General features: G+C 36.3%; 1 protein-coding gene across 2 annotated transcripts in view; it reads right to left on the bottom strand.

Annotated features, from left to right (window-relative positions):
- Window positions 1-3,763: 3,763 nt before the first annotated feature.
- The window catches only part of ABCE1 (ATP binding cassette subfamily E member 1), a 33,866-nt gene continuing 14,400 nt past the window's right edge, over window positions 3,764-23,229 (bottom strand). For both annotated transcript variants that reach the window (XM_070415248.1, XM_070415247.1), the window contains exons 6-18: window positions 23,044-23,181; window positions 22,816-22,885; window positions 21,505-21,601; window positions 20,293-20,382; window positions 17,067-17,188; window positions 13,674-13,895; window positions 12,461-12,520; window positions 12,303-12,361; window positions 10,333-10,443; window positions 10,113-10,255; window positions 9,874-9,996; window positions 8,100-8,211; window positions 3,764-6,536 (exon numbers count right to left, since the gene is read on the bottom strand). In XM_070415248.1, coding sequence (XP_070271349.1) covers window positions 6,489-6,536; window positions 8,100-8,211; window positions 9,874-9,996; window positions 10,113-10,255; window positions 10,333-10,443; window positions 12,303-12,361; window positions 12,461-12,520; window positions 13,674-13,895; window positions 17,067-17,188; window positions 20,293-20,382; window positions 21,505-21,601; window positions 22,816-22,885; window positions 23,044-23,181 — 1,395 coding nt within the window. In that variant the 3' untranslated portion in view covers window positions 3,764-6,488. The remainder of the gene's footprint in view (window positions 6,537-8,099; window positions 8,212-9,873; window positions 9,997-10,112; window positions 10,256-10,332; window positions 10,444-12,302; window positions 12,362-12,460; window positions 12,521-13,673; window positions 13,896-17,066; window positions 17,189-20,292; window positions 20,383-21,504; window positions 21,602-22,815; window positions 22,886-23,043; window positions 23,182-23,229) is intronic.

Raw genomic sequence — 23,229 nt, 5'->3', positions numbered from 1 at the left:
AGTGAACTTGTGAAAATAAGTGATGGTTTTTATCGAGTCAGAATTCTAGTGTGTGCAACTAAAAACCACCTGGAATTTATAAATCATGGGGTAGGTACTGTTCTTTTCCCTACTTTATATATATGTAATAAACTGAGACAGGCCAAGTAATTTAATTTACTTAAAGTCATGCAACTAAGTGGTAGGATTTGGATTTTGAACCTAGCTGAGAGGTTTTAAAGCTAGTGCTCTCTGCCATTTTTTTCAGCAATCATGATGGGAATGTATACTATCTAAGAGTAATTTCTAGATTAAATGGTCCTTTTATTTTTTAAAGTTACTATTCAATATTTGTGTTCTGAAGAAAGATAAGGCAACTCATTGGAAAACTTGGTTTTTGTTTTTTGAAAAATAAAAGCAAACCCTTTCTTAAGGGTGTTTTTTCATTAAATTAAGTCACCTAAGTGTATGGCTAGTCAGTACTTGATTAACCTACTTACTAATAGGTACTTTGTTTTAGAATGGCTTCTCCAGAAGGCAGAGCCTGAAGCAAAGGCTTCATTACAGGTGTTTGATAGAAAGTGATAGGGTAGATAAGTTGGTTAGTCATAGAGGCCAGTTTTTAGGGATTGCTTGAGGTGGTGAGTGAAGTATCACAGAACCTTGAAGGATCAGAGGGAGAAAGAAAGGAAAAGGGGGAGGAAGCATTTATCTGTGTGAGTGCCACTTTCTTTTGCCAGTAAGTCAGTAGAGAAGCCAGAGCATGGGGAGGAAAGCTAGAGGGGTGTCGGTGTTGGTTGGGACCCTTGCAGAACTGGTCACTTGAAATGGAACAGTAAGTAGGTAAGACCAAGTGACCACTGGTCCACAAGAAGCGTGCCCTATCCAGGGTTTCTACAGAAGTTTTCTATAATTGGAAGGGCCTGCTTTTTCACTTTGAATATTTTATATTTTCATTCAACTTTAGGTACATGTATAGGGAATAGTATGAGAATATTTAAACTGCAAAAGAAGTAAACACAACTTCTCTTCAGAGACACTAACTTAATAAACTTTTAAAAGTTGAGTCTTGCACTCCCCAGAATAGTGAGGCAACAGCCATTGATAAAAATGTCATACTAGGTATTTTTTGATCTAGGAATTCATTAGAGCTCAAAGTCAACCATTTAAAAATACATACCAGTCGATCAGATCCTCATCAGTTCCTAACCAGAGCTCCAACCAGAACTTTGGCTGGAGATCCTGGCTAGAGGTCCTGACTAGGCTGCTGATCAACTGAAGGCTGTCTTCGTGTCATTCCTTCTTCGCCGACTCCGTCCACACCTTTGGGGACCCCTGGACCTGTTGAGGTTGGACCCCAGCATTATGTGACATATGTTTTCAATCTTTTTCTATTATGGTAAGGTGGGCCCAACCTCCAAAAATAGTGGAGTATTTGAAAAAAAAAAAAAATACATACCAGTCTTATGATTACATTTTATTTTTCACATTTATAGAAAAATCTTGTAAAGATTAAAGATGTAAATATAAAAAACGAAGAATGGTGTTCTTAAGGCCTCCTATGCCTTTCAATAGTCTAATGAAATTAAACTGGCAAGTTACTGATTCCCATACGAAATTTGTGTAAGCTATTTTTTATTCTAACTGCATAAGCTATTTTTTTTTTACTGATCTCCAGGTAGAGAAAACAAGAGTAATGCTATATACTACCTATGATACATGTTACTGTGTAACTTGTTGCATGCTTTCTGCAAGTTGTTTTCTAAATTAGGAGTTAGTAAAAGCATGTAAGTCCTCTATAATTTTATAAGGTATGTTTACAAATCAGGGAGGGGCCAGAAGTGGAGACTAGAGGCATAGGCATGAAGCCATGCTCTTCGGGAAGGGATTATTGGATGGACATGACTGGTAACCTCATTAGCTGAGAGCTGTGTAGATAGGCGAGACAGACTACGGCACAGGCAAGGCTGGGAACTGAAACAAATTTACATTAAAGCCAGGAGCACCCCAGTAAAATGGGCACTGATGGCAATAACAAATTTCCTATAAACAAGCCTTTCCTGGCCTGGGGTCCAGATTCTTAAAGGGAAAAATACAAAACAAAACACTAAGAATGTTTTCACATTTGTTTAGGTTTGAGGTCCAGGAATCTACAAGCTAAGATTAAAAGTGGTTCCAAGCTGGAAATACACTTGGGTCACCTGGTAGAAGCAAACTGAAAGCCTTTGGACAGACCTCAGTCAAGGAGCCAAGGTTATTTTAACAAAACCATTTTGACTTATAGTAGCTTAAACAAATAGGGATTTATTTCCCTTTCATAAGATAATCTGTAGCTGCTGGTCACACCTCAGACTAGCATTTTTGGCATTTCTTGTGCCACTTTATGGGTGCAACACATCCACAAGGGTAGGTACCAGATATCCTTTTATTGAAAAAGCAAGGGGGCCTCCAGAAACACTCCCCCTCCCCCGCAAGAGACTGCTTGCTACTTTACTTTAAATTTCATGGCTAGGACTGGGTCAGCATGGCTATGTCTAGCTGTGAGAGACTAGGAAAATGCAGATGATGATTGTCATGGGTGTCTTAGCCCAATTATGAATCATCATCTGAGGCTGGGCACACTGCCTACCCTATCAAGTTGGTAAGGAAGGAGGTGCTTGTAGTATGAAGTTGGGAAGGAAAGACAACCTCACTGAACAGCTCACAAACCAAAAGGAAACAATCCAAGAGTAAGACATAGACTGACTGCAGAGTAATGCAAGTATTAAGTGTTTCAAAAGATTAAAAGATAATGGAATAAAAAAATTACAAGTTCCTGAACCACTATCTTGATCATTCTAGCTGATTCTCTAACTGGTTTTGCTTTGTCTCTTCAGTCCCTACTTTGAGCATGTAAAAACCTTGAAAGCATGGAGAGTCCACTACAGTCTGCCTGTGTCCATCCCTTCACTAATCTCTTCATTGCCCATGCTGATCTCTGCCTCTGACCTGATGTTTCTGCTTTACATGGATTACTTTACCATTTATCATTACAGGTACTATTTTTTTGGTAGCTACCTCTTTCACGTAGCCCTTTCTGACTCTCCAACATAACTATTTCTCGCCTGAACCACTGAGTGCTCATATTACACCAGGCACTGGGTTAAGTCTGACATACACGTGTCTAAATGTTAATGAACATGAACGAAATTACAGAACTGAGTAGTTATCCTTTCTTCCTACTGTCTGTGGTAAATAGATCTATTCCTTCAATACTGTAGGCATACTACATACTAGGTACCAAACTATACATTGAATTATTAAAATTATTTCTAAACAGTTGATATGTACAAAATATAAAATTCAGAAGGTAAGAGGTATATGTCACCTTCCTATTCTTTAATCAAGTTATTCTTCCTGAAAGCATTAAGCTTCTTGAGTATCCTTCTGTGTACTTTAATATTTTGTATATTTTCATATGAATGGTGTATTACATAAACACTGTTGCACCATGCTTTTTTGCCTAGAGATTTCTTCCAATCAGGACATATTCAACAGTCTCTTTTTAATAGCTAACTTCTGCATTGAAGGTGTTTCTGAGTTGGTAATGTTGATTTTATAGAAAATTTTTTTTTTGCAACTGTAAGCCCTTTTCTATTGCCACAAAATTTTAAGGAACAGCTATGTTTTTAAATTTTCATCTGCATGAAAAATGTAATACATATTCTGTCATAAGCAATAGGTAGAACTGTGCTCTATATATTGTATATTCTTTAGGACAGAATACGGAATCAGTAAATAAAAATAGCTTTTGGCTTATTTTATTCAATTTTTTGAAATAAACATTCACAAATTTAACTATCCTTAAAAATAGGCACTACATATTTTAGTATAATCCCACTTATATACAATACAAGCCCTTTACATATTAACACTGGTAACCTTTGGGAGGGTAATGTGAAGGGAGATCATAACTTTTTATTCCATAGATTTTGGTACATTTGAATTTTTCACAAATGTATTTCTATGTAATAAAAGCCTAATATGCAAATCAACGAACTACAGAACAACCAGTCACTATGACACACACTGACCACCAAGGGGCAGATGCTAAACGTGGGAGCTGCCCCTAGCCCACAGGCCCCAGGCCGGCCAAGGCAGGTGCCAGCAGGGGACCCGATTGTCCTGCTGGTCACTCCACCGAGGGAGGTGACTGGCGGCAGGGCTGGCCGGTGAGTGGGCTGGTGCCATCCCTGGATCGCCCTGGAGGAGCGGGGCTGGCGAGTGGGGGGTGCCAGGCCGGCCAAGGCGGGTACCAGTGGGGCCCCACAATTGCCCCATTGGTCACCCCATAGATTTACCCTGATCACCAGCCAGGCTTAGGGACTCTACCAGTGCATGAATTTCATGCACTGGGCTTCTAGTTTATATATTAATTTTAAGGCCTAATGGGGCCCAGTTATACTTTTTTGTCTAATTTGCATATCAATCAAAGCTATTGTTTCAAGTAACTAAATTTAGTCTGTTCAATAATTTCAAATTTCTTCCTCTAGTTTGCTTGCTCCATTAATTCATTCAGTAAACTCTTTCCCTCACATATAGCATGGTAGTTCCAGTTCATTGCATTAGTCAGAAGCATAACTGAAAGTGGTTTCACACTAGAACAGCGGTTCTCAACCTGTGGGTCACGACCCCTTTGGGGGTCGAATGACCCTTTCACAGGGGTCGCCTAAGACCATCGGAAAACATATTTTCGATTGTCTTAGGAACCGAGACACCGCTCCTCTATCCGTCTCCAGGCGGGTCTGCCCACATGCAGATACGCTCACATATGAGTACCCAGTGTATTAAAAGGTCGAGGCATTAGGAAGGTTGAGAACCACTGCACTAGAGGTTCCTATTGCTCAAACTGAGAACTCGGACTTGGATAAATTTTTAGAACTTATGCCCGGCATTTGTTTCAGTGGTTGAGCCTTGACCTATGAACCAGGAGGTTATAGTTTGATTCCCAGTCAGGGCACATGCCCAGGTTGTAGGCTTGATCCCCAATGTGGGGCCTGCAGGAGGCAGCCAATTAATGATTCTCTCATCACTGATGTTTCTATCTGTCCTCCTCCCTTCCTCACTGAAATCAATAAAAATATTTTAAAAAATAAAATTAGAAGTATAAACTGAACGTGGTTTCACACTAGAGGTTTCTATTGCTCAAACCGAGGACTTGGATAAAATATTAGAACTCTTGCTAAAAACTAAACAAAAGAAAAAAAAAGAGTGAAATAGATGTACATAATATCCTCTATTATCAGTGATGGCCAACTTTTTGAGCTCAGCGTGTCAGCATTTTGAAAAACCCTAACTTAACTCTGGTGCCGTGTCACATATAGAAATTTTTTGATATTTGCAACCATAGTAAAACAAAGATTTATATTTTTGATATTTATTTTATATATTTAAATGCCATTTAACAAAGAAAAATCAACCAAAGAAATGAGTTCGCGTGTCACCTGTGACACGCTTGTCAAGGTTCGCCATCACTGCTCTATATCCAAATTTAGAATTAAGTGTATTTGGTACAAGGGATACTTTGTATTGCTATCTGGGGAGTGTTTGAATTAATGTTGCCTTTAGATAAGTGGCTCACAGTTCTTGGCTGCCCACCAGAAATCTGTGGAAACTTACAAATATATAAATGCTTAGGCACCAACTTGAGAGACTTTTGAGCCTGTACTTTTAAGGGAAGCAAGCGTTCTTTACAATGCATTTTCCTAAATCTTGATTAGTGATTATAAAAAGGTATGTTTAGAGAACCGTTACCTTGAGAGCAATTACAGAATATAGAATCTTAGGGAATGCTAAGCTGAGTATATCAAAGTGAAGTTAGGTTGTTTTCTTGGTGAAAGTTGGGGGATATTGAAATGATTTTTATGAAGATATTCAAAAGTACCAAAAACTGTAAGCAATGATTAAGTTGGTAACAGCAATTTCTGACAGTGGTTGTTTGTAGATGATGATCTTTTGAAAGTCTAAACACACTGATAATATAGTGCAAAGACTGAAAACAAATATAATCCTAATATTTATTTATCAAATTTCATCAGTGGTATCTTAGACCAACTTTAAAATAAGGGCAGTTCATTATATTGGCATACGTGGCAAACCATGTAAGTACAGAAACCTTTTTCAAGAGTTTTAAAAGGGGGCAACACTGGTCAACATTTGGTACATGAATATAGTACATCCACTGAAAAATCTTCCCATACATCATTAAAGTTTGGAGGTAATTAATATAGCTTGAAATGTGTTCATTTTAGAATGTTAGAAGCAAAAAGGGCCTTATCATCAAGAACAGAAAAGTGGCATTTTTTTGAGGTTCAGACTACAATTTACAACACAACTGGCTTATGTTACAATAAGTAAATTCTACTTCAGGCTCTAGAGTATGTGGGACATTAAACCTGATTAAAGTTTTATATGACAAAAATCCAAATGTTTCTTTTAATAAATGGTTTATCGATATTGTCAGATTCAGTCTAATCATCCAAGAAAAAGTAGTTTCCACTCTTCTTTTGTTCTACATCCTAAAAAATAAAATAGAGAAGCAACAAAAATCAACACCATTCTCCTACATGTAGAGGTAAGAGTTTCACTCACAGTATTACTTAGCATTGTTTACAACAGTTACAACCTCCTCTGCACTCAGGTCTGTTTCTGGATATTCCTGGGTCCATGACTTAGAAGCAAGATTACTACCTCTGCTCCCCATCCGTACTACAGAACACTTACCTTGGTTCACGTCAAGCAAAGCCCTTCACATAAAATACTTATACTCATAAAGTTGCCATGAAAAATACTGTTTCCAGGAAAACTATTAAATTCCATTTTCATCATTTTAAGCTCCTGGTACAAAAGGTCCATATTGTTGGTTTGAGAACTGCCGATTACACAAAATATGTAAAAAATTTCCCAGTGCTCTTTACTGACTGGCCAGTAATGACCCATCTACCTATTTGCCTAGCTACTCACTTATTAGGGTTAAGGTATGACTGAGATGAGTGGGCAGAGAGAACCAAACCATAAATTTCTGCAAAAAAAAAAAAAAAAAGACAGTACAAAGTGTTCATTCAATAAAAGGGGGGGGGGGGGGGGGGGGGACACGACGGGACTATACACAGAAAATAAACCGTGTTCATAATACTTCAGCAGAAATTCTTAGGAAAAATAAGTTCTCCATAATCAATGTTTTAGGTCCTCTTTTCTGCTTAATGTCTTCCAAAACTGAGGAAACTTCACTTTTAAAACTTGTCATTTCATTCTCCTGTCCAGTGAGTAACAGTCATAAATAAAACACAGAAGGCTAAAAGCAACATGATGTGTACGATGACTTTGTCTTTGCCTTCCAAAAACTCATGGTTAAGTCACAAAGCTAGCGGAGTACAAAACAATAAAATCTAGTGATTGCTACAGGTATGGTGTATAACATACTTCTACAGTTTCTAAAATATTATGATAGCCAGAGACCACAAAATGTAAGCAGCATTTTAAAGAGGCTCTGCAGGGGATATAAAAGCAAATGGTTTGTTTTTTTTAACTCATTTTAAAAATGAATTTTTAGTGACCAAGAGATTATTGCCTTCTGATAACAAATGGTATTTCACAGACTACATCAAGTGTAGGTGGCACAATTATTTTAGATACCACAAAGAAAGAAAAAGTGCCAATTAAACTGACAGGATATTTTTCCATTGTTTAGAATTTTATGATCATTGAAGGAGTTTATTTAGACAAACTATATATTTTAATTATGTTGTTCCTATGCATGCACAAAAAAAACACAAACAAACTGATTAAGGTATTCTTAAAAACTTGTTTCACTGGTGAATTAGTGTAATCTTTCTGAAGGCAGTTAAATGGCAATTAACACAGGTACAAGAGTGGGTACAACTCAGATGACATGAACAGCTCTGCCGGAGTTCAGGTAGCAATGGCAGCCACATCACAACTGCTGCCTGTAAAACTTAAGTATGCCACCAGGTATTAAAATATGAAAAGCATGACTTTTGGAATTAATAAAAATATAATACAGATTTTAATTTGAAACATGCCTTGAGTTATCCAAGATTTAAGATAGTTTTTCTACATACCTTAATAGAATTGAGTTTGTTTATTCTTGGCCTATAGTTGTTTGGATCTCTTCTGAATGTAATTTCAAGCTGAGATAAAAATTTATTCATACCAGCCAAAAGGGTTTGAGGACTAGAAGAAAAATAAGGTAAATTTTTATTAAATTCTACCCCTCAAATTTAACTTTTTGGGATAAAGAATCACTGTTCCCTCTAATTCCCCAATCCTAAGTCATCTGGATAGTAGTATAACCACAGCATATTATAAACTCTGTGTTCTGAAATGTCTTCGTGTGGACTCTAGTTTGGCTATAATATTTTTGTGTAAAACTTAATTTAACTTGTTGCTGATCTGGAAAAAAACATTTAAGAAGTACTATAGAAAAGCAAAGATCATTAATTAGGAAATTACAGAATTTCCAATCTGACGTTTTTAGGGGAGAAAAGACTTTAACAGAAAAGGTAATATTTATGTTGGAAATTAGGCACTGGAGGGAGTATGTGCAACATAATGATTTTTAGTAATAAGAACTTTTAAAATGTCTGTGCTTTATTCATCCTAAATCACATCACACACGTGGAACATTTTAATAATACAAAGAGGATCATTATTTGAATAAATAACCCTTATATGGCCTAAGAAATGTCCCTAATCAGTAATTGATGTATAAATTTAAAATGAAAATAATGGAATTCTGGGAAGCTTAGTAGGATACTTATATTTCATGAATGAATTATTCAAATAGCAACTCCATTCCTCCCTAATCCAGAAAATGTTATGCTGGAATCACATAAAATTACTGTTTTTATGGGTCAAAAATGGTTGAATATAGTAATTTCATATGGGTCAACCTTATATGTTAGGCTTCTCTACATTACAAATGCTCTCAAGCCAGTAAGGAAAAAAATGATAGAAAAAAAGAGAAATAGTAAAATCATTACATTTGGGGTCTACTGTGACCTTTACCACAAACAATCATGTAACCTATGTGGATCTTACTTTATACATCCTATATAACACGTATGGTTTTCAAGGTTATTGCAAATTCGGAATCCTAAATGTGTTCTGGAAATCCACATAATGCAGGTAAAACTTAACATAAATGAAAAGGCGAGCCCTAACTGGTTGGGCTCAGTGGACAGAGCATTGTGGACTGAAAGGTCCCAGGTTCGATTCTGGTCGGGGGCATGTACCTTGGTTGCAGGCACATTTCCAGTAGGAGGTGTGCAGGAGGCAGCTGATCGATGTTTCTCTCTCATCGATGTTTCTAACTCTCTATCCTGCTCCCTTCCTCTCTGTAAAAAAATCAATAAAATATATATTAAAAAAAAAAGGTGAGGGGCTCAGAACTCTATATGCTTATCCCCCTGGGCCAGGAGTTCTATACATTGTCTGAAAACGATTCTGCCGGATCCCATCCAGTATTCCATGTGAATAATCTTGGATGTCAGTGTATAATTTCTATTTCTGGCTATCTCTTTCCTTCTTAAAAATTAAAATGGTTTGAGTCCCCAGGTGGCTCAGTTAGTTGGGGCTTTGTCCCATATACCAAAAAGGTAGTGGGTGGGTTCGACTCCCAGTCAGGGCGAGTATGGTAGGCAACCAATGGAATGTTTCTCTCTCTGCCTTCCCCTCTTTCTAAAAATCATTTTAAAAAACCATATCCTCAGGTGAGGACTAAAAAAAAACAAAACAGTATGAGTAGTGTTTATAAGCTTATTGGAAAATTTTAAATAACTTACTAATTATTAAAAGTTATAATTACACTGAAAAAATTTTAGAAAGTAGTTTTACCTGTTTGCAACTGTGTTCTTAGATGGAACACCATCAAAAACAATGACTCGATCTGCTAGATAGGTGGCCATGATGAAGTCATGTTCCACAACAAAGGCTGTCTTCTTAGCATGGAGTATGAAACTAAAACACATAATTGCAAAATCACATAGTTTTATATAATCAAATATTCAAATGCTATATTAAGCACAGCTGTATGCCAGTACACATAACCAAAAATACTTTCATGAGGTCATTACCGTTTGACAACTCGAGCTGCCATCAATCTTTGTTCAGAATCCAAATATGCAGATGGTTCATCAATTAAATAGACATCAGCAGGTTTGCCCAAACAAAGAGCTAAAGCTACTCGCTGCAGTTCACCACCAGATAATGTCTGTACCTATTTGGAGAAGGTTAGCAAACCATTTAGAGACATCCAGTTTAAAATAATAAAATAACAAAAAAAAATTAGAGTACCTCTTGATCGATGATGTTTTCAATTTGCAGAGGCTTCATTACATCAGTCACAAATTGTGGATGAGTATAAGCATCTCGTATCTTTTCATGTAGTAATTGTCGAACACTTCCCTGTTTTTAATGGATAAATATTGAAATTTTATTTCAGTACAGAACTACTCTAATTATGAATTGTAACAAACTTAAGTTCCAGAGCAAAACTATGTCAATTTGCCACCAATAGATATCAATAGTGTTTTTATGCTTATCTGTCATCTATGGCATGTTCTGAAAATTTTAAATTAAACCCATCATGTCCAACAATAAAAAGAAAAGCAATAATCTTGAAATTTGAAAGTAATAAATGAATGTTTCAGGGGAGAAGTCATTGAGAATAGGAATAATTCTCAAGGTCAATGTATCAGTAAGATAATACAAACTGAGAGGATGCATCTTAAGATGCACTGCTGATTATTTCTGGAGAGGTCTGAGTTTGAGAACTTAAAAGGTAAGCTTAGCCAGGCTGGTGTGGTTCAGTGGTTGAGCATCGACCTATGAACCAGGAGGTCATGTTCGATTTTTGGTCAGGGCACATGCCCAGGGTTGTGAGCTCGATCCCCAGTAGGAGGTGTGCAGAAAGCAGCTGATCAATGATTCTTGTCATTGATGTTTATATCTCTCTCCCCCTTCCTCTCTGAAAGCAATAAAAAAATATATTTTTTAAAAAGGTAAGCTTATAGAAAGTATCAATGGTAAAATTTTTTATTGTAAGCTAAGCCACCTCAAATAGACCTAAGAGAGTGTTGAGGTACTGAGTATGGATATTGTAGTCAAGAAGTTCATTACAACACCTGCAGAAACTAGAGATTAACTTCATGTTTTCAAGGTTCATCCATATTACAACATGTATTAGTATTTTATTTCTTTTTATGGGTGAATAACATTAAATTTTATGGATATACACAGTGTTTATTCCATTCATCAGCTGATGGACATTTAGGTTATTTCCCACATTTTGGCTATTATGAATAATGTATTTGTGTGCAAATTCTTGTGTTGAGATAGTCTTCATTTCTCTTGGGGATATGTCTAGGAGTGAAAGTGCTGATTCGTATGTAACTATGTTTAATTGTTTGAGGAACTGCTAAGCTGGTTTTCAAAGTGGCTGCACCATTATACATTCCCACCAGCAATGTATGAGGTTCATATTTCACCAATACTTCTTTTTTTTAAGTCATCCCAGTGGGTGTGAAGTAGTTATTACATTGTGGTTTAGATTTACATTTCCCTAATGACTAATGATGGTGAGCATCTTTTAATATGCTTATTGAGCATTTGTGTATCTTCTCTGGAAAAATGCGTATTAAAATCTGTTGCTTATTTTTAAATTAGTTTTAAGAGTTCTTTATATATTTGAGATAAATGATTTGCAAATAGCTTATTCCATCCCGTGAGAGGCTTTTTCACTTTCTTGATCATGTTATTTGCAGCACAACACTTTAGGTTTTTAAAGGTTCATTTTGGGAAAAGATGCCTATCAGATTTTAAAAGCATTTTTTTAGTGGAAATGAATCGACGACTATAGTCTTAATACCTTCTCTAGACACTTTAAAAACATATGTTTTTATTGATTTCAGAGAGGAAGGGAGAGGGAGAGAGAGACAGACATATCAATGATGAGAGAACCATTGATTGGCCGCCTACTGCATGCCCCCTACTGGGGATTAAGCCCGCAATCAGGACATGTGCCCGGATCGGGAATCGAACTATGACCTCGTTCATATATCGAGGCTCAATCACTGAGCCACGCTGGCTGGACTCTAGACACTTTTTGATAAAACTGTACAGAAACTAATTTGAATTTTGATATGGAAAAGATTAACATTATATATATATGTATATGTGTGTGTATGTATATATGTGTGTGTGTGTGTGTGTGTGTGTGTATACATATATGTAAACTTTAATAACCAAATAACAGAATAACTCACAGTTGATTTGGGACTGATTTTCTGTGGCTTATAACTGACATTTAGAACTGGTACTTCTCCTGCAAAATAATGCAAATAAATAAAACACTGAAAACTGCCCAGATCTTTAACGTTTACTATGTAGAACTGAGTAAAAGGAATCAAGATTACAACAGTACCTCCTTCATCAGGTTTCAGTCTTCCAGCAAGCATTCTGATAAATGTCGTTTTACCAGTACCTGGCAACACAACATACAACAAATTGACTTGAAAGATGCTCCACATTTAATGTAAATCACTATGTACTACTGGGTTTTAATTGAGAAATTAGTTTTAAGGATATACACTGACACTACTGAATTCTGAAGGTCATGCAGAGAAATACTTTCATGATTCACCTCTCAAGTATCATTCTAAACTAATTAGGAGGAATATAAACTAGTTAAAACTAATAATGACCATTTTAATAAATGATAGGCCTAAGTATTAGACTTTGGCTACTTTTTAAAATATGATATTTAGCTAAAATGTCAATGCATACAATTTATTAAGACAGAATAGTATAATTTATACCATCATTATGAAGACCATTTACATGAAATATTTAAGTTAATTGAAACCCAGTTCAAAATTCCTTCATTAACTAAAGGGTGATACATTGAACAACCCTCATAAAAATGTTCTTCCACAGTTTTATAAGCTACTAGAGGCCCGATGCACAAAATTTGTACAAGGGCCTTGGCCCTGGCCCCTGCCCACCACCGCCACAGCCGGGGGTCCTCTGCCCGACCCCTGCCCGCTGCAGCTTTGTCCAGAAGGAATGACATCCCGGTCTAATTGGCATATTACGCTTTTATTATTATAGATAGTATACCATTCAAATGTTTTGTTTTTTTTTAAATCATGAAAGCAATATCAGATATTTGGTACTCAAATTCATCTCATAATTATATTTATGATGGCAACATAATATTAAAAAGTGCTGGTAATAGAACTATTTACAAAGGTAGACTAGTTTGGATTTGAAATAAGAAAATCTGCAAAAGAAAGAGTGCAAGAACATTGAAAACATGATTGCTTGTGAATTGCAAATATTGTTTCCTTCTTATCAGTATTCTATGTGAATAAATGCCCTATCAATTTATAAATAGAGATACTAGATTTCAAAAAAATCTTATTTTTACTGAAAGTTATAAGACAAAATAATATGAACTTGATTGAATGACAGTGAGATTAAATCACATAATGTTACAAAATGTGAACTATACTGAGAAATGTATGGATTCAATCCAGCTTCCAAACCTATAACTGAGTTTTTCATGGAGCAGTTAAAATTAAGTTACTAGGTAAACAGAACAGATGTTCACATATCATAAAATTAGAAAAACTTACCATTTTCCCCCAACATCACCATGATTTCAGAATCTGTAAACTCTCCAGCTACAATTGCTAGCTCAAACTCTCCCATCTTTTTTCTCATTCCGGGATATTTATACATACACATTTTTTTAACTTCTTCTTCATTTGCTGTCTCAGCCACTTTAAAAACAAGTGATGCATCTCTGAATCTCAAATTTTCTGTTGGAACGTACCCATCCAAAAAAATGTTTATGCCTATTGAAAAATCATTGACAATAGATTAGTAAAGATCAATTAAAAAAACTTTCTCTACAGCAAGAAATTATTACATTAGAGTTCAAACCTCAGGCTCTCTCGGGATCACTGTAAGCACAGGCTTTTAATTTCTGTGGATTTATGATAGCATGCAGTGACAACCCAGTGTTTTATGTATCTAATGAAAGTTTAAATAATTCGTGCACATATATGTGGCCTATATACATACACACACATACAAAGCACATCCTTTCATTATGATGTGATTTTATAAGATATTTCCCCCAGCAGGTTTAATGCAAAAGCATACGATGCTATTTCTGCTGCTCATTTTTAACTCACAAATTGTAATTTTTCTCTAAAAATGACTAGTAAAAGTGGATTATTTTCATAGATTGACATAAAATGATATAAAATAGTTTGGGGAATAACTTAAAAAAAGCAACAAGTTCCTTTTTTTTTTTTAAATAATATTTTTATAGGAAGGAAGAGGGTGAGATAGAAACATCAATGATGAGAGAATCACTGATTGCCTGCCTCCCGCACGCCCCCTATGGGGGACCAAGCCAGTAACCCGGGCATGTGCCCCAAGTGGGAATTGAACCACAACCTCCTGGTTCATAGGTTGATGCTTAACCACTGAACCACGCCAGCCAGGCTGGGGAATAATTTTTTAAATAAACTATTTAAATTATGAGTATTCATTTTCACATGAGCTATAATTATACACTGAGGTTATAATTTACTGCATTTATCCCCTAATTATTTTTGCAGGTTTCTAAAACATTGATAATAATGAACTTCATTTGACACTTTTTGGCTTCATTATACAAAGTCAAACACCATTATCTAAAAGGTTTTAAAGCCTGGCTAGTGTCACTCAGTGGTTGAGTGTTGACCCATGAACGAGGAGGTCACAGTTCCATTCCTGATTGGTTTGGGCACATGCTCAGGTTTCCGGCTTGATCCCCAATAGGGGGCATGCGGGAGGCAGCCGATCAATGATACTTTCTCATCATTGATGGTATCCCTCTCTCTTTTCCTCTCTCTGAAATCAATAAAAAACAAAACATATTTAACAGAATATAAAAACTGGAAATAAACTAACCTATTATACATGAGAATCCTTCCACACTAAAGTTGTTAAGATCCACAATGGCAGACACAGAAATGAAAAAGTGGATTATTTGGGAAACAAATAAACAAAAACACTCTTTTCAGTATTTGCTATATGTAAGAGAAGAGAAAGACTGACTGAAGTTTTGGAAGGTCTTGAAAGAAAGTCTAAGAATGTTATTTGTTTCATCTGGAACTGAGAGCCACATCAGGGGGCCTGTAAGCTCAGCCTAAAACATAGGTGTGTTCAATAAATATTTGCTGACAGAACATATGAAGAGATACATTGATTTTGCCAAATGTAGCATTTTAAAAAAATCTTTATGTGAGGTTAAAAAAATTAAAACCAAAAATTAAATAAAAACATAAACTTGAAGGAAAGGAACCTTAGTGAACATTTACTCCAAGTGCATAATTTACAAGGTAAGAAAAGGAAGATGCAGAGAAATAAGGGACTTTGAGCAAAACATTAATAAATCAATACATTCTTACTGCAATGTTTATCTTACCGCTTTTACAGTTTAAAGAGTTATATATTTTGCTTTAATTTCAATTTTACTAAAGGAAAGCAGAAAGATGAAGTGGTTTGCTATTTGAATTGTTTTAACAGATAAGGCACATTAAAAACCTCACCAGGGATTATTTTTTCAGTGGCAAAGCCTTTACACAAGGCATTCATAAACAGAATTGACAAGTGATTATCCACATAATTTTCAACAAGATTGTAGAACTATTACTACTATATGCTAGAATAGATACTCAATAAGTAAATATTGGCCAATTGAGGAAAATAAGATGTAAAGAATAACTTCTAATATCATCTCTTTAAGACTATTAGAAAGGAAACTGAGCAATCTCACAATTTTTCCTTAAAATATGTATCTATTTATCTCAAAGTTTAAGAAATGATAACAAATCCTTCCCCTTAAACTAAGCCTAGCCAACGTGGCTCAGTGGTTGAACATTGACCTATAAAGCAGGAGGTCACGGTTCGATTTCTAGTCAGGGCACATGTGCAGGTTGTGGGCTAGGTCATCAGTGGGGGGTGTGCAGGAGGCAGCTGATCAGTGATTCTCATCATTAATGTTTCTATCTCCCTTTCTCTCTGAAATCAATAAAAATATATTTTAAAAAATATTTATATATTTTAATAAAATAAAAAAGCTACCACTGCCTTTTTATGCAAAATGTATAATGCAATAGAAATTTCTTTTTCCAAAAGGGCTTTAGGTATCACAAAGACTATCACTTACAGACTGCTATTTTTAAAAAATATGGACTAAGTAGTCCTTTTCGGTATTCTAGGTTGTCAGCCGAAGGCAGAGCCAAAGAGGAAATATAAAGGAAAATAAAAGAAAGAAAGCAGAGAAAGGAAATAGAAATGAAAAGGAAAAGGCATACTAGATGGAGAGTACACAGATATTGTTTCAGGAGCCACTTAGTGGTAGGCTAGTTTTTACTTTTGTCTAACTTGCTTAGGTAGGGAAGCGCATGGAAGAGAGGCCAGAGAGGCCCTCTTTCCTGAAAGTAGAAGGAATACATAAAAATATACTCACTAAGCTATTTTACTAGACTTATAGTCAGTTCCTAAACTGTAATATATACTTAGTAAACTATCTTATTAGACTTTTAGGCAGCCCTAATTCTACAAACTTAGGATAGATAACATACATTTGAAACAAGATAAGCACTAAATGAATTTTAAGAGTTTCACTACTGGTATTGGCCTGTCACAGATGAAGTTGAAGATGATATATAAAAGTTTCTACAGAAGCTAAAATATAAAAGAAACTTTTAATATAGCAAATAAATAGTAAAACTATTCTGCCAAGTTTATTTCTATCCACCCCAACAGAAAATTCTCCAAAAAGATACAGGTTTTGTATTATAACTGATGAATATAACCAAATATATATTCTGTTACATGATTAAATTTCATGAGACTAGAGTTTTAGATAAATCATATTAGAGGGACTTAATATCAACAATAGTACATTTTCTTAAGCATTAGAGTAGAGAGAATACAGCATTGTGAAAAACAGTTTTGCAAGTTACCTTCTCTTACACTAAAAGGCATAGTGACAACACCGTATGCACTTGGTACGCCATATAAACAGCAGATGAAGTCAGAGAGATAATCTAATACACTTAGATCATGCTCCACCACAATGATATATCTGAAAATTAACATAGATTTAAGATGTAACAATATATATAACATTAAAATTATATTTAATTATAACTGCTATGTAACTTTTATAAACCACAATGTAAATTTCAGGAAAAGATATATATTTTTAAAAAATTAAGTATAAAGACCATATTAAACAAAAGCCATAAAATATTCCTTTAAATATGACTCTATCAATGTTCATATTTCAAACTGGTATCCTAAACTAAAAGAAAAAAGAGTTAATATTAAATATATAAAAAATATATTTTACTAATATACATTTTAAAATAAACTTTACAAAGCAGAAACAATTAATAGATTTAAATCAGATGTAGCCTAACTGATTATTATGCTATTCCCCTTACACATTCAATCTCTCTACTTGTCCCATGCTGGCTGTGGTAGGGGATGCATGGAGAATGACAGACAGAATCCTGAATCTGAGAATTTCCAATGTAGCTGGGAAAGACAAATCTCACTTTCTTCAGGTCCCTAGACATGGCTCTCAGTTTCCAAAGAAACAAATAACATAATTAGACTTTCTTTTAAGACCTTCTAAAACTGAAGCTACTATTTTTACTTCATTTATATATAGGACACACTGAAAAATGGGTCTTTCATTATTTCCTAAACAATCCACTTTTCCATTTGTGTGTTTCGGGGGTATTCTATCTTCTAAAACGTCTCCTGCCTAAATCCTCACTTGTTGGAAGTCCCTCCTACCATCTCAAATCCTAACTTCTGTAGGAACACCCTTATAGTCAAATGAATGTTCATTCCCTCATTCTTGAACTTTTGTCACTCTGATCTAATACTTGTACTTTCTGAGTACCCTACAACTTGTCCACAAACACCCTGAAGGCTGCAATGATCTTTACTCTTGTGTTATGCATCAAACAGATATTTAATAAAGTTGTTGAATGATGAGGAATTTGGACTTATGTTAATAGGCAATGGGGAAAATGATAGGTTCTTAAACAGCACTATCCAGTAGAACTTTCCCTGATTATGGAAATGTTCTATGTTGTCCCATGTGGTGGCGATTAACTATATGGAATGCGCAGCACTTAGAATGTAACTAGTTTGATTAAAGAAATGAATTTATTTCAATTAAAATAAAAATAGCAAAATATGGCTAGAAGCTACAGCCCAGTTTTAGAATAAAAGAATTATATGAAAAAACATCACTTCAGGAAGATTAACCAGGCAAGAAGAACCATACTTTCTTAAAGGAAGCTGTCACAGTAATCCAGGTGTCAGGTAGTAAAAGTAGGAATGAAAAGTAGGGGGAAAATTTAATATGAAAAGGAAGTATTAGAGAGCCGTACTCATCCTGCCTTATGTTTCTGTTGGCAATATTCCATTACTTGGAATAGTCCTCTATTTTTTACCATTAAAATCTTTAAGGCCCAATGTAAGGCAACACAGTATTATCTAGTGGTTTTCAATTTACTTTATTTTTCTTTTTAAATAATCAGGTCAAACCTCCTGTTTTCCTTACTTTCAAATGGAGCTTATGCAAAAGTTCAAAATGTAAAGAAAAAGCCAGCTGGTGTGGCTGACTGGTTGACCATCAACCCATGCACCAAGAGGTTGCTGGTTCGATTCCTGGTCAGGGCACATGCATGGGTTGTGGTCTCAATCCCCAATAGGGCCCATGCTGAAGGCAGCCGATAGATGCTTTCTCTCTCAATGATGTTTCTCTCTCTCTCTCTCTCTCTAAATCAATAAAAAACATTTAAAAAATGTAAAAAATAATTTAGGAGGACCACTCTATGTTCTGAGGATTTGGAAAAAAACAGGAATCTGCACCAAAAAGAGAAATCTATGCTGTGAAAATTTATACCTACAATTAATTTTGGTTTAACTGTTGGTTTTTAATCTTACTGAAGATGTTATTAGAGGTCAAATTCTAGAGAATCCCTTGTATTATTTTTCCTTTCTCCAATCCATCCTCTTTTTTTCATTGTTTACCCAAAGATAATGATCTCCCAAATCTTTGTAAAGCATTAAAGACTGAATGTGTCCTTTGACATGTAGAATTTCAGGATACAGATATACTTCTTTTAACTTTGTGTCAATTTATCACGAGAGATTATTTTAACCCTGTATCAAAGACCTAGCACATATGTGCAAATGTCTAACTCAACCATTTTCTTCACTTTGTTAATATAATTTGCTTTGACACGTTATCCTTTTACAGTGAAGGTTCTGTAGTCTGATAATTTCGGACTGTAGTGATTTGGCTGAATATTTACAAATTGAGATACATGTCAGTTGGTTATAAATCACTAACTTTTTCATTATGGTTAGGCCATTACTTGATATTTTTAAAAAAATTATGTGTGAAGGTAGATTGTCTATGACTTTTATTTCAGTATAATAAAGGGATATAAATACATTTTATAAAAAAGAGCTAGAGTTTAGAACTTGACTGCTTATGTATTTTCTTTATCAGGCTGTGAAGTCCTTGAATACTGGGACTACATTTTATACTCTTGCATTCCCCAAAGAGCCAGGCCTATGTACAAGGTAAAAATTATAGCTGCTATTTGGCCCAACTAAATTTGTTTCTTTATCACTGATAGTTGAAAGATTCTATTCTAACTTAGAAGATTACTATGAGGCTCAAATGAGATAATGGATTCAGAAACTCTGCAAACTACAAAAGCACCCCATATATACAGGGTGTTATGATTACTTAACAGAGGTCAAGAATTCTCTTGTGCTCAGAAAGACCCTGAAAAACTGAAATTATCCTGTTGATCCTTATTTTCTAAATTCTGTGTGTGTCTGAGTGACACATTCATTTGAGGATCTGGTAAGAGCTAAGGTTCTGCTTCCCAGAAACCCATTCATTTGTACCAGAATTTGCAGATCATTTCAGAGCATTCATAGTTCCCTGGAACCAGGCATAGTAGTAAATGATCTTGCATTAAAAACCTATATTCTAGTTAGAGGAAGGTAAATTCAAATGGTAGCTCCAAATAACCAACATGGAAAACATCCACATGTATATGACATTGATGGCCCCAGTGTTTAATCTTTAGAAATCTGTAAAACTCCCCCCCCAAAAATAACACAGGCATATGGCAAATCTGTACTTACCTATCTGGATTTATTAGGGATCGGATAGTAATAGCAGCCTTTAAACGCTGCTTGACATCTAGGTAACTAGAAGGTTCATCAAACATGAAACTATGAAAAAGCAAAGCAAACATAATTTGAAAGAGAAGTATGACATAATTCTACCTTGCATGTTATTTTAAAACCCTATAATATAGTTCATGTTTGGCAACAACAAAAATCCCCCTATTCTAACGAGTAGTCTACCCTGTAATGGTAAAAACTTCTGTATTTTGTTCAGAAGAAATTACGAAAAGCCGAACTGCATATTGAACATGGAGAGACACTCCCAGATTAGGCTACCTTACAAATTGTTACCTGCTTATGAAAAATATTCTGATTTAGTCCAAAGTAATACAGAGAGCTTTTCTCTTAAACAGCTGAAGTCAGTTGCATTAAGCAAGTAAGTTTCTGGAGTGGAGGGCAGCGCACAGAATTATAGACTACTTTAGAGAGCGAGCCTGCTTTGGATGCCAGAGCAGAAACGTGGAATATGGGAGCAGGAAGTATTGGGGAGAAGAGAGGCACTGGAAGGTAGGAAGGAAGCTGGCCCTTTTTACTCTCACATAGCATGCCACCCTGATTCAGAGTTATCTAAAAGACCTTATATTCTACTTGAGGTATTTATAAAAAAACTTGCTGGCTTTGTTAGAGAGCTTAATTAAGCTTTAAAAAATATTCTTCTCGCCCTAGCTGGTTTGGCTCAGTGGATAGAGCGTCAGCCTGCGGACTAAAGGGTCCCAGGTTCGATTCCAGCCAAGGGCACCTGCTTGGGTTGTGGGCTTTATCACCAGTGGGGGATGTGCAGGAGGCAGCCAATCAATGATTCTCTCTCATCATTGATGTTTCTATCTCTTTCCCTCTCCCTTCCTCTCTGAAATCAATAAAGATATATTTAAAAAAAAAATATTCTTATGTACAAAGAGAGTTTAAATAATAAACAACTTACTTCATAGTAAAAAGCTCAGGACCCCATCAATTGTAAAGTATTTATCTAAATAAATGAGTTTCTTCCCCTGTAGGAAAAACAGGTAGAATGGGCAGTTGATGCACAACTGCTTCAGCTTACCTCAAAATGAGAATCTTAGATATTACTTGTATTGTTTCTCTCAAAACCACCGTTTTATTAGCAGTATTACAAATAAAAGCTCTAAAGTAAGGATTGAGATCTATAAAAGGTTTAAGGTAACCTACATGTCAGCTTTCTGTATGCAAACAACAGCACAAGCAAATCTCTGCAACTCTCCTCCTGAAAGATCTTCCACATTTCGTTCTCTTAGATGGGTTAGATCTACAAAGAACATAGAGGCATTGTGTTTAACATTATAAGTTTTATTTCACCTCTGCTAAGTAAAATTTATATTGTAGGTCATTCTGAGTTTGACTATTTCAGTTGGAAATTGTGCAAAATAAAAAGTAAAGATGACAACTACCAGAGATTTCCCATATCTAATCTAATAAAAGAGAAACATGCAAATTGACCACACCTCCGCTATGCCCCAAGCCATGTCCACCAGCCAATCAGAGTGACTATATGCAAATTAACCCAACCAAGATGGCGTCCAGCAGCCATGGAGCTGGAGCAAGCAGGAGGCTTGGTTGCCCCGGCAATGGAGGAAGCCAAGCTTCCTGCCTGCCCTGGCTGGCTGTGGCCTCCGCTCAAGGCAACAAAGTTTCAATTATAGAAGATAAATAAATCCCAGATACCTGCTTCCAGCCAGCCTCCACTGGGAGCTTGGGTGGCTGGGGGCTGTGACCAGCCTGCAAACAGCCATCAGCCCCTCACCCAGGCTGGCCAGGAACTCCAGTGGGGACCCCCACCCTGAAGGGGGCATGGGCAGTCTGAAAACGGCCCTCAGTCCCTCACCCAGGCTGGCCAGGAACCCCAGCGGGACCCCCACCCTGATCCGGGACACCCTTCAGGGCAAACCAGCTGACCCCCACCCATGCACCAGGCCTCTATTCTATATAATAAAAGGGTAATATGCAAATTGACCCTAACAGCAGAACAACTGGGAATGACTGGTCACTATGACACACACTGACCACCAGGGGGCAGACGCTCAATGCAGGAGCTGCCCCCTGGTGGTCAGTGAGCTCCCACATGGGGAGCTCTGCTCAGCCACAAGCCAGGCTGATGGCTGCCAATACAGCGGTGGTGGTGGGAACCTCTCCCGCCTCCTCAGCAGTGCTAAGGATGTCTGACTGCAGCTTAGGCCTGCTCCCTGCTGGCAAGTGGACACCCCCCGAGGGCTCCTGGGCTGCCAGAGGGATGTCTAACTGCCAGCTTAGGCCCATCACCCAGGAAGCGGGCCTAAGCCAGCAGGTGGACATCCCCCGAGGGTTCCCAGACTGCGAGAAGGCACAGGCCAGGCTGAGGGACCCCCCTGAGTGCACAAATTTTTGTGCACCGGGCCTCTAGTATTTCAATAATCATATAAAGACATTTGTTTTATAATTAAAGTTTAGGACCTATTAAAACACATACACAAAATAAACACTTACCAAGCTGTTGACATACAATTGCTTGTGTCTTTGTTTCATCCTTTCGGTCCAAAATAGACCCTACGGTCCCCTGTCATAATATACCAAAAACAGTCATTACTGTTTTCCTCCAATATTAAAATTAAATTCAATGTTAAAATCCCTTCAATCTTTGCTTTAATTTGATATATTTTTTTATACCTCCATCAATATCTATAAAGTATAAATTCCTCCTAAAAAGCAACTGACCTTTGCAGCCTTGGGAATCTGGTCTACATACTGAGGCTTGATAATAGCTTTCAGGTCATCTTCTAGAATCTTGGTAAAGTAATTTTGCAATTCAGATCCACGGAAGTAAGTCAAAATTTCTTGCCAATCCGGTGGATCCTAGAAATGTAAATATAATTACCTGAATTTAATTTAATAATACAATTG

Source organism: Myotis yumanensis, unplaced genomic scaffold (genome assembly GCF_028538775.1).
Source record: "Myotis yumanensis isolate MYYU_CA2020_CCGP unplaced genomic scaffold, mMyoYum1.0.hap1 SCAF_5, whole genome shotgun sequence".
Lineage (NCBI taxonomy): Eukaryota > Metazoa > Chordata > Mammalia > Chiroptera > Vespertilionidae > Myotis > Myotis yumanensis.
This window is presented reverse-complemented; position numbering and strand designations above follow the sequence as displayed.